This window comes from Caretta caretta, chromosome 2 (genome assembly GCF_965140235.1).
Source record: "Caretta caretta isolate rCarCar2 chromosome 2, rCarCar1.hap1, whole genome shotgun sequence".
Classification (NCBI taxonomy): Eukaryota; Metazoa; Chordata; order Testudines; family Cheloniidae; genus Caretta; species Caretta caretta.
The window spans coordinates 155310483-155323089 of NC_134207.1; the positions used below are offsets into that span (position 1 = coordinate 155310483).

The 12607-nt window shown below is 48.5% G+C and overlaps 1 protein-coding gene across 3 annotated transcripts in view; it reads right to left on the reverse strand.

Moving 5' to 3' along the window:
- INVS (inversin) overlaps nt 1–12607 on the reverse strand; it is a 221014-nt gene that overhangs the window by 109001 nt on the left and 99406 nt on the right. For all 3 annotated transcript variants that reach the window (XM_048839416.2, XM_048839415.2, XM_048839414.2), the window contains exon 4: nt 10304–10477. In XM_048839416.2, the coding sequence (XP_048695373.1) occupies nt 10304–10477 (174 nt within the window). The remainder of the gene's footprint in view (nt 1–10303; nt 10478–12607) is intronic.

The following is a 12607-nucleotide window of genomic DNA, read 5'->3' on the forward strand; positions in this document are numbered from 1 at the left end:
CTCACGGTATTTTCCACTGAATGCATCCGATGAAGTGAGCTGTAGCTCACGAAAGCTTATGCTCAAATAAATTGGCTAGTCTCTAAGGTGCCACTAATACTCCTTTTCTTTTTGCGAATACAGACTAACACGGCAGCTACTCTGAAACCACACAATAAATGTAATCAACTCAGGATCACCTGTACCTAAGCTATCACTAATTTTTAGTTCTGTGATCAATTTCTCTTAATCTGTCAAGAGGAGGTTTTATATAGAATTCTCCTGTGACAGATGCAACACTTTTTGGTCAACTATAATTTTTAGCAAAAAGAAAAGGAGTACTTGTGGCACCTTAGAGACTACAAGTACTCCTTTTCTTTTTGCGAATACAGACTAACACGGCTGTTACTCTGAAACCGATAATTTTTAGAAATTCCAACTATGTTTTAGTACTGGCAGCATGAGACATCCGGCAAATCATGCAGATTAAAGGCCTGCATGATAACACAACCTTTTACCCTGCAAATTAAAGATAGTTGCTTAAGGAGCTGATAATCCTATTCTCCAATGTGATTTGGCAGTCTGTAAATGGTGGTTTTAGTACCCTATTTGTGCTTTATCTGTTAGAGCACTGATCCATAAGCATTCAAGATCATTTGCTTTCAAGTTGTCAATGACTCAGAAACAGGTAACGGGTTTTGTTCACTTCCCCTCATGCAAATGAGTTTTGTTTACTCCCTCCTGACAAACATAGAGGATGTATTTTTACTCCTCTTGATCCTACCCAGGGATTGTCTTTATTGATGCCCTCCGAACACAGGTCTTTACTCCTCACTACATGCAGGTTCTGTGTTTAGGAAGTGCGGATGTAATGCTCTACCCACAAACACTCTTAAAATTTACAATTTAAGATAGATTACTGCAGTCTATAGCAGCCCCATAACATCCTTAAATATAAATCCATACTAAGACAATGGCCCAAGTAAACAGAGCTCTGCCATTTGACTTGCTGTGTGACCTTGAGCAAATCAATCCACAACTGTATTAATTTAGATGGACTAAATGGGCCAAAGATGTTATCATACCCCAGTCACTGTCCAATATCAAACAGTGTTCAACAAGGTCTGGGGTTTGAAATACAGAGACCTCAGCCTGCTTTGTACCATGGCAAATACATCACTAAAAATCCTTTTAACCTTTTATTAAACATAAAGAAAGGAAGGAAAAACAGTTAGAGCATTTGAAATATAAAGTATTAAAGAAGGCTTTCATTTTAACAACATCCTGTGTTCCCTTTAGCTGAAGAGTTTTTACAAGGAAAAAACCTTTCGTTTGACAGTCCCTTAGATGGTATAAAAGATGGTAACAACTGTGTTTTTGGGGAAAAGAGAAGTTAGTTGAGATGAGCTAGAGCTGTTGTTAAATTCCAATCCCATTTCATCCCAGGTGGTGTTTGGGATTCAGCTTGAGCTGGTAGAGGTGGCAATGTCATCTGAGTATCTCTCTATAGCCCAGCCTAGTCAGGACAACTCTCAGAATCAGGATGAAGAAAGTCTTTGGTCCCAGGACATGGAGGAGGTGGCAGCTATGATGGTGAAACCTGATCCAGTAGCCAATTTTTCTCCTTAAAGTCTCTTTCTTTAAGAAACCACAAACGGAATGGGGGGGTGGAATAACTCATCCCCTCATTATTTTGTCCACCAATTAGGGCTAGTTTCCAGCACATCAATTTTGGTTTATTGATTTCTGTTCCACACGTCTCTTGTTTACCAAGTATGATCTTAAAACAGCCCTTGAGTCATATCAGTAGACCTTTTACTTTGGACTAATTAAGTCTCTCTCTTCCTTTCACACTTTTTCCTATCAACATTTGTTATTACAGATTATTGTGACATCTGATGAAATTTCATGTACTTTTTACAGTTGAGCTCACAATTAAGGTACATTTGTAGCCTCAATTATCACATCATCAGCTCTCAGCTTTGCCAACTGCACAAATGAAAAATGCTTATTCAGGGGTTTTACTAGGATTAAAACTATCCAAACAATGTAACAGTTTTGATGTTTGTGGACCCTGATTAACATACATTGACTGTTAAAGAAAAATGTTTTTCTCTTTTTTTCCCCTTCATGGTGTTACTACAGGGCAGAGTTACGGTTTCTGCTAATGGAGAAACATTCAGTTTTGAAGAATAATGGGAGTGGGGGGGAAATGACCATTAACTCCCCCAAATATTCAAAGGTAGGTTTTGCACAAGATTTCAGTGAGTTTTAACTATGTGGAAAGTTTGAAGAGCTTCTTACAGTTAAGGTTGTCTGGATGCCTTAACTGTGCACTTCCATACCTTAACAAGTTTGGATTTCTTTTAAATTGAACCTGAACTGATAGTTTCCTGGGTTTATAATGCTTGGTTTGGCGATAATTTCAATATCTCAGTAATGTAGCTTATTCCAAATAACTGATACGTATCCTCAACCTTAAATCCATTTTACATAAATCTTGTCTGGAAATAACAAATATATTGTTACAGATCATTACTTGTGACAGGGTCGGGCCAGATGGCTACAGGAGAGTGATCGAACGGAGATATATTAGTCCCACATTCAAGCAGGTCCCTTTCCCCTGGGTAAGGTAACAGGGGCAGTTCCAGAACAATCAGGAACTTGCTGGAATGAATTAAGGCAAGCAGGCTAATTAGGGCACCTGGAGCCAATTAAGAAGCTGCTAGAATCAATTAAGACATGCAGGCTAATCAGGCACCTGGTTTAAAAAGAACCTCACTTCAGTCAGTGGGAAGCGTGCAAGGAGCTGAGAGTGGGAGGGCGTGCTGCTGGAGGACTGAGGAGTACAAACGCTATCTGGCATCAGGAGGAAGGTCCTGAGGATAAAGAAGGTGTTGGGAGGAGGCCATGGGGAAGTAGCCCAGGGAGTTGTAGCTGTTGCACAGGTGTTACACGAAACACTGTAGACAGCTGTGTTCCACAGTGCCCTGGGCTGGGACCCGGAGTAGAGGGCGGACCCAGGTTCCCCCCACCTCTTCCCCCGAGTTGGTACAAGAGGAGTTGATCTGGACTGTGGGTCCCACCTGCAGGGAAGGTCTCTGGCCTATCCCCCCGACCCAGTAGGTGGATCAGCAGAGACTGCAGGGATTGTTCTCCTTCCTTTTTCCCATGCTGGCCAGTGATGAGGTTAGCTGAGTGAACGGCAGGTTTGAGCCACAAGCAAAAGTGACCAAACTGAGGGCTGCCGTGAATCTCTGAGGTGAGCAAATCTGCCAATAAGCGCAGGACTCACCAAAGCGAAGGAGCAAATTTGTCACATACTGTACCAAGCTTATTTTGTGAAAGCAAAAAACCCAGTTACTTACCTTTCAAAACTGTTGTTCTTTGAGATGTGCTGCCCATGTCCATTCCATTCTAGGTGTGCTTGTGCCCACGCACGCGGTCGTTGGAGATTTTTGCCTTAGCGGTATCCATAGGGTCAGCTGTGGCGCCCCCCTGAGTGTCACACTCATGCGTCGGTATATCAGGTGCCACCAGCCCTATGCCCTCTCAGTTCCTTCTTGCTGGCAATTCCGACAGAGGGGTAGGAGGAAGGGTAATGGAATGGACATGAGCAACACGTCTTGAAGAAAAACAGTTACGAAAGGTAGGTGACTGGTTTTTCTTCTTCAAGTGCTTGCTCATGTTGATTCCATTCTAGGTGATTCACAAGCAGTATCAATGGAGGTGGGCTCGGAGTTTGCTGTCTTGCAGCTTGCAGAACTTCTCTGCCTAAGTCAGTGTTGTCTCGAGCTTGCTGGGTAAGCGCATAATGAGACATGAACATGTGGACAGACAACCACGTAGCGGCCCAACAGATCTCTTGGATTGATACCTGTGCCAGGAAGACCGCTGATGACGCTTATGCCCTAGTCGAGTGTGTCGTCACGATCGTTGGCGGAGACACCTTCACCAGCTCATAGCAGTATCGGATGCAGGCTGTGATCCAGGATGAAATCCTCTGAGCAGACACTGGGCAACCTTTCATTCTGTCTGCCACCGCAACAAACACTTGCGTTGACTCATGGAACGGCATTGTACTATCTACGTAGAAGGACAGCGCTCTCCTGATGTCCAGTGTAGCCTGCACTCCTCAGATGATGATGAGGCTTTGGAAAGAAGACGGGTAAGTATGTGTCCTGGCCAGTGTAAAACTAGGAAATTACCTTGGCCAGAAACGTCGGGTGCGGGCGAAGCTGGACCTTATCCTTGTAGAAGACCATATAGGGTGGTTCCAAAGTAAGTGCCCTGCTCTCAAACACCCTGCAAGCCGATGTTATCACAGCCAGGAATGAAACCTTCCAGAAGAGAAGCAGGAGACGGCAGGAAGCCAGAGCCTCGAAGGGAGCCCCCATTAGCCTCGACAGCATGAGATTCAAATCCTGGATGGATGGGATCTCGGACGTCCGGGTAGAGATGCTCCGGACCTTTCAAAAACCATGCCGTCATGTCATGAGCAAAGATCAACCTGCCTTGGAACGGGGGATGGAAAGTAGAGATAGTGGCCAGGTGAACCTTGATTGATGACAGGGACAAACCTTGGAGTTTGAGGTGCAGCAGATAATCCAGGATCTCATGCAACCGGGCCTGCTTGGCCCGAATATGTTGTTCCAAGGCCCAGCACATGAACCTTTTCCATTTGGCCAGCTAAGTCACTCTGGTGGAGTGTTTCCTGATACCCAGGAAGACCTGTTGAACACGGGCTGAGCATGACTGTTTGTCCACGCTTAGTCATGCAGTAGCCAAGCACCAAGTGCAGCACCGCCAGGGTTGGGTGCAAAAGGCTACAGTGGTTCTTGGACAGCAGATCCGACCAGAGGGGCAACTGCAGCAGGGTGCCTACTGAAAGGCTCAGCAATGTGCCAAACCAGTGCTGGTGAGGCCATGTGAAGACTATTAGGATAATTCTCGCCCTGTCTTGCTTGATCTTCACAAGGACCCTGTAAATCAATGACACTGGCAGGAAGGCATACATTGGTGCCCCTAACTGAGGAATGAGAAAGGCATCTGACAGGGAGCCCCTGTCCATCCCACGGATTGAACGGAACACGTGGCATTTTCTGTTCTGCCTAGACATGAACAGGTCCACCTAGGGAGTCCCCCATCTCTGGAAGATTATGCTGACCACTCCAGATGGAGCGATCACTCATGGTGAAATGAGAAAGTCCTCCTGAGGTGATATGCCAAAGTGATCGGAACATTTCTGGCTCCAGGCAGGCTATCAGATGAATGACATCCTGTCAGAGCTCCTTCCCCACTCTGAACTCTACGGTACAGATGTGGGGACCTGCATGAAAGACCCCCTAAGCTTATTCTTACCAGCTTAGGTTAAAAACTTCCCCAAGGTATAAACTTTGCCTTGTCCTTGAACAGTATGCTGCCACCACCAAGCGTAAACAAAGAACAGGGAAAGAGCCCACTTGGAGACGTCTTCCCCTAAAATATCCCCCCAAACCCTACACACCCCCTTTCTTGGGGAGGCTTGAGAATAATATCCTAACGGATTTGTTACAAAATCATCAAAGACCCAAACCCCTGGATCTTGGAACAATGGAAAAATCAGTCAGGTTCTTAAAAGAAGGATTTTATTTAAAAAAAAAAAAAGGTAAAAATCCTCTCTGTAAAATCAGGATGGAAAATACTTTACAGGGTATTCAGATTCAAAACACAGAGGATCCCCCTCTGGGCAAAACCTTAAAGTTACAGAAAACAGGAATAAACCTCCCTCTTAGCACAGGGAAAATTCACATAAAACAAAAGATAAACTAATCCGCTTTACTAATCCTGGCTTACCTATACTGGTTGCAATATTGGAGACTTCGATTAGGATGGGTTGGAGAAGATGGATTTCTGTCTGGCCTCTCTCAGTCCCAAGAGAGAACAACCACGTAAACAAAGAGCACAAACAAAAGCCTCCCCCCTGCCAAGATTTGAAAGTATCTTGTCCCTTTATTGGTCCTTTGGGTCAGGTGCCAGCCAGGTTAGCTGAGCTTCTTAACCCTTTACAGGTAACAGGATGTTGCCTCTGGCCAGGAGGGATTTTATAGCACTGTATACAGAAAGGTGGTTACCCTTCTCTTTATATTTATGACACATCCCACTCACAAAAATCCCAAAGGCGGGAAGCTTCTTCATATAGGGCCAAAGACCTGGCACCATCATGCTTGTTGATGTAATACACCACACGGGTATTGTCCATCAGGACCTGCACCACCTTGCCCGTCAGGTGGGGCAAGAAAGCCTGGGAGGCCAAGAGAACCGCACTGAGCTCCCTGATGTTGATGTGGAGAGCCAGATCGTCCAGTAGCCAGAGGCCCTGCGTGCTCAAGTCGCCCAGGTGGGCTCCCCAGCCCAGGTCCAAAGCATCGGAGACCAGGGTCAGCAATGGGAACGGGGTCTCAAAGGGTACTCCCTCCAACACTGATCCGGGCTCCAACCACCAATCCAGGGATGACCTGATGTGATCCGGCACCCTAACTACCCTGTGTAGGTCATGCCTGCTGGGGACGTAGACCAACGCCAGCTACGCTTGCAGAGGCCGGAGTTGGAGCCAAGCATGGCTGACCATGTACGTACATGTGGCTATGCGGCCAACAGCCACAGGCAGGTGTGAGCCATGGTTAGCGGGTGGTTCTTTACATGGGACATAAGGTCTGACAGCCTGAAAATGCACTTCTGGAAGGTGCTTGGAGTCAAGAACCATTCCAATGAACTCTATTCACTGCACAAGAGTTAAAGTGTTGTTTTTTCTTGTTTATTAACAGACCCAGGTTGCGACAGGTGGAACGCACCAGATTGAGGGTCCTTTGCTCTTGCTCCCAAGACCAGCCCTTGATGAGCCAGTTTCGAGATATGGGAAGACCCGGACCCCTCGACGTCTCAGGTAAGCAACCACTGGTGCCATAAATTTTGTGAACACCCTCAGGGCCAATGAGAGGCCAAAGGGCAGCGCTGTGAATTGAAAATGGCGTCCACCCACTATGAAATGGAGGAAAACTCTGTGACCTTAGAATATGGAAATGTATTCCTTTAAGTCGAAGGCAGTATATCAGTCTCCTGGATCCAGGGAGGGGATGATGGAGGCCAGGGAGACCATGCGAATCTTCAACTTTCTGAGAGACTTGTTGAAGCGATGCAGGTCAAGAATGATCTGAGGCCCACTTTTGCTTTTGGAATTAGGAAGTAGCGGGAATAGAACTCTTTTCCTTTCATGCCCCGAGGGACCTCCTCCATCGCCTCCAGGAGCAGGAGGTTCTCGACCTCTTGGATGAGGAGTTGCTCGAAGAGGGAGGTGGGAGGGAGGGGTGGCTGAAAATTGCAGGTTATAGCCCCAAGATACTATGTCCAGCACCCAGCGGTCTGTGGAGACCCGTAACCAGGCCGAAGGGTAGGGATGAAGATGGTCAAGGAAAGAACAAGGTGGATCTGGGGAATTGATTGGGGCGTCACTCTTAAGCACATCTTCAAAATGAGCGCTTCTGGCCCCTGGGATGTTTCACTGGGCCAGGCTGCGCGGATGAGTGGGAGGAGGAAGGGCAGCAACAACTAAAGCTCATGTCTCCATCACTTCTCCTTGCAGGCCCTTGATGAGGCTGCCAAGGCCTTTGTGTTGGGAGCAGCCGGAACTGTTTCTCTGCAGACTGCAGCGTATGCGTACCCAGCGAGCAAAGGGTAACCCAAGTCTCCTTTAATCCATGCAACCTTGCATCAGTCTGTTCCAAAGAGACCATTCCCAGTGAATGGGAGGTCCTGGATAGAGGTCTGCATCTCTTGGGTCAGGCTGGCAGTCTGAAGCCAGGAGCTGCGCCTCATGACCATCACCGACTTGACCCTAGCCACCGAGTCTGCCCGCATCCCATGCCATCTGGAGAGAGCACATTGCCACCATAGTGCCCTTCTCCACCAGGGTGCTGAATTCCTGGGCCAGACCCTGAGCAAGGAACTCCTTGAAGTTAGGAAGGGAGTCCCAGACATTAAAATTGTATCTGCCCAAGAGAGCCTGATGGTTCACCACCTGGACCTGCAGGCTGGCTGTTGAATAAACTTTTCTCCCAAAAAGATCCAATCTTTTGGCCTCTTTATTTTTGGGAGTTGAACTAGTGTGCCCCTATTTGTCCCTTTCATTGACTGCAGAGACAACCAGCGAGCCCGAAGGTGGGTGGGTATAAAGGTACTCGAACCTTTTGGCTGGGATGAAGTACTTTTTTTCGGCCCTTTTGGAGGTGTGAGGGATGGACGACGGGGTTTGCTAGAGGCCTTGGTAATTTTCAGGACTAGGTCATGCACTGGTAATGCAACACGTGCCAGGGTAGAGGCTGAGAGGACATTGAACAAAGTGTCCACCTGCTTGGCCATCTCCTCCACCTCTAGGCGCAAGTTCTAGGCCGCTTGTCGAAACAGGGCTTGATGTTCCTTAAAATCATCCGGTGGCCTGGCCCTCAATGGTCGCGTGACCACACAGTCCAGGGATGAGAATGATGACTGTACCGCCGGGGGAGGCTCCGGGGCTTCATCCCCCATGGGGAAGAGAGGTTTGGGGGTAGGGGCTGTCTCCTCTACCCTGACCTCCGAGAGGGTCTGATGCACCGAGCCCGGTGCTGCCAGCTGTTGCTCCGAGGCAGCAGCAGGTGAGTGGTGCAAAGAGGGCATCATCATCACCGGCATGCCCCAGGTGCTCCAATAATGCCACTGAACATGCTGCCAAGGCAGCACCGTAGACATCGACGCAGGCTCAGGTGCCCATTTGTGCCAGTGCGGTCTTGGTGAGGGGCTGAACTGCCCTTCTGTGCTGGAGGAATCCCCTTCCGGTGACCATGGCAGGGCTGTCGACGCCTGTATCTGCCTGCAGACAGTCGTCGCCGGAGACCGGTGTTTGGAGTGGGAGGATCGGTGCTAGTATCCAGGGGACCGGTGCTGGATCACGACGGGGAGTGCTCCCACGGGGCAGGTAACCAAGATCTGCGCTGAGAAGGCAATTGCTGAGAGGGAGAATGGTGCAGGTGGAACAGAGACCGGTGCCTCCCCCAAGGCGATCTATGTCTATCAGGTGCCTCCCCCAAGGCAATTGAGGTGCCAGTGACCGAGGGCAAGCCCCAGAGGATGTGGGCTGCGATGCTGGAGATCTGCGATGTGGAGGCGGAGAGCACCGCCACGTCTCAGGGGATCAGTGGCGCTCCACTGCCCCCTGAGGGGTCTTAGCGGCTGGCTTGTCTTTGTAGGGAGCCTTTGCTGCTTCCTGTGGCACGCGCGGTGCAAGTGGAGGACTCTGCTCTCTCAGCGCTGGGGGACCTTGGGAAGGCATCGATGCCGTCAGAAGTTTGGGTCCCCTACCGCTCCCGGGAGTTGGTGGTGAATCCTTTAAAGGCTCAGGGCCCGGACCGGGGAGGCACGTCCACATGGCTCTGGCGTGGCAGGGCAGCCCGAACTGGGTCCTTTGCCTGATGCCCCATGGCCTTTCTTGCCTGGTGCTGGGGAGCCATGCTTCTTCATTTTCTTTCTGGGCACCAGCAACAGGGAGTAGTGCCGGGCGGAGCCCTATGCCGGGGGTGCGCTGCGCACCAAGGCTGAGGTACTAGGCGAGACTTGGTGGGATGGCTCAGAAGCTGGACGAAGAGCAGCCTCCATGAGGAGAGCCCGCAAACGTGAGCCTGCTCTTTCTGAGTCCTGGGTTGAAAAGTTTTACAAATACAACACATGTCCTTCACATGTGATTCCCCCAAGTACTTGAGGCAGCTGCTGTAGGAGTCACTTACAGGCATAGGCCTGTTACAGTCCACGCGGGGCTTAAACCCCGGAGACTGGGCACGCCCCACCTGGGGCAAAGTTCCCGCTGGGACTCTAACTTCTAACTCTTAACTACACTTAACAACTACTTAATACTAATTATTATAAACAACTATTTACAAGGCCTTAAGGCTCCAAGTCAGAAGAGACAAAACCACTAGCCCTTATTATGCAAGGAAAGGCGTTCTGACTAACCACCACGGGCAGTAAGAAAGAACTGAGAGGGTGTCGGGCTGGCAGTGCCTGATATACCAATGCATGAGCGTGGCACCCTATGGATACAGTAAAGATAAAAATCTCCAACAACCACGCACGTGGGCACACCTAGAATGGAATCGACATGAGCAAGCACACAAAGAAGAACAAAGGTTTCAGATACAGAAAACGTATCTGCCAAGGTAACAGAAATAACAGACATGTTTCTTTCATATTTATCTGTTTTATGAATTGGAATTGCATTAAAACTGCTACAAGAATTGTCACTAAAGCAGTATCTTACCTTGTTTCTGTCCTGTGTATCCACTTCTCCTGGTGCCATGTATTTTAGCAACAAAGCTAAGCACTTGGGACTCTTGTGGCGGGTAGTTAAATGTAAAGGCGTCATTTCTTCTAAATCCTTTTGCATCCAGTTTGCTCTACGAGCAAGTAAAAGTTTCATGAAGCGATAATTTCCCTGGATAAGGAAAAATATAACAGTAAGAAACTAGTTCTTGCAACTTAATCAAACCAAAAGATGACAATATTTAAAGACACCATTGTTGTATTATGGTGACAAAGCAATACCAGCCAGCTGTAATGACTGGCAGGGACTTGAACCTGGGTGGGCAAGCTCCACTTGGTGGCAGTCTTAACCCAGCCACTCCTTGTGATCCACAAACCACAGAAGATGTACACTATACGAAGTCCTGTCCAAAAGCTCCAAACTGACAGCTGCCTTGGAGGCTCCCGATTGGTCCCCTGACCCCATATAAGCCCACAGAGTGTTCCAGGATGCATCCAGGCAACATGCAGATTACCAGTGAGCTACGATAACTGACTCTGATGCTGAGCTCCCAGCATCCACTGTGGCTCTGACTTGGATTCTGACCATCACTCGGGACCCAGAACCCCAACAGAAGTTATGATCTCTGGTACGGATCTCAGCCTGGAAATCTGACCTCGAGCTGCTCAAGCCCAGACCCTTGTCCCAGGACCCTGACAGTTTGCCTGGACCAGCCCATGCTGAAGGTCATCCCCATAGGAACATGGAGGCAGCGGGTCATCACATGCCTGGCATGTCTCAAAGAGCACTAGAAACGTCTGAATGGGTTGACCATCCCCAGGAGGAACTCCCTACATCGAGAGCACAAGTGTTGCAGCTCTCATTGCAAAGCCAGATCCTGTAGATGCAGATGCTGCGCTGCGGACTCAACTAGTGCAGTAGACTCCTGGGGAGCAGGCTCCAAGGTGAGAATACTGCTCTCTAGAAATGTTCTGCATTCTTGGATTCACCAAAAGAAGGTCATGCCTGACTAATCTAATTGCCTTTTATGATGAGATTACTGGTTCTGTGGATGAAGGGAAAGCAGTGGATGTATTGTTTCTTGACTTTAGCAAAGCTTTTGACACGGTCTCCCACAGTATTCTTGTCAGCAAGTTAAGGAAGTATGGGCTGGATGAATGCACTATAAGGTGGGTAGAAAGCTGGCTAGATTGTCGGGCTCAACGGGTAGTGATCAATGGCTCCATGTCTAGTTGGCAGCCGGTATCAAGTGGAGTGCCCCAAGGGTCGGTCCTGGGGCCGGTTTTGTTCAATATCTTCATAAATGATCTGGAGGATGGTGTGGATTGCACTCTCAGCAAATTTGCGGATGATACTAAACTGGGAGGAGTGGTAGATACGCTGGAGGGGAGGGATAGGATACAGAAGGACCTAGACAAATTGGAGGATTGGGCCAAAAGAAATCTGATGAGGTTCAATAAGGATAAGTGCAGGGTCCTGCACTTAGGACGGAAGAACCCAATGCACAGCTACAGACTAGGGACCGAATGGCTAGGCAGGTTCTGCGGAAAAGGACCTAGGGGTGACAGTGGACGAGAAGCTGGATATGAGTCAGCAGTGTGCCCTTGTTGCCAAGAAGGCCAATGGCATTTTGGGATGTATAAGTAGGGACATAGCGAACAGATCGAGGGACGTGATCGTTCCCCTCTATTCGACATTGGTGAGGCCTCATCTGGAGTACTGTGTCCAGTTTTGGGCCCCACACTACAAGAAGGATGTGGATAAATTGGAGAGAGTCCAGCGAAGGGCAACAAAAATGATTAGGGGTCTGGAACACATGACTTATGAGGAGAGGCTGAGGGAGCTGGGATTGTTTAGCCTGCAGAAGAGAAGAATGAGGGGGGATTTGATAGCTGCTTTCAACTACCTGAAAGGGGGCTCCAAAGAGGATGGCTCTAGACTGTTCTCAATGGTAGCAGATGACAGAACGAGGAGTAATGGTCTCAAGTTGCAGTGGGGGAGGTTTAGATTGGATATTAGGAAAAACTTTTTCACTAAGAGGGTGGTGAAACACTGGAATGCGTTACCTAGGGAGGTGGTTGAATCTCCTTCCTTAGAGGTTTTTAAGGTCAGGCTTGACAAAGCCCTGGCTGGGATGATTTAACTGGGAATTGGTCCTGCTTCGAGCAGGGGGTTGGACTAGACCTTCTGGGGTCCCTTCCAACCCTGATATTCTATGATTCTATGATTCTATGCACCTGCGTCCTTGGATGTGGGGCCAACCTTCCCACACCCAGTGGAGACTGCCAAAAAATTAGGGGG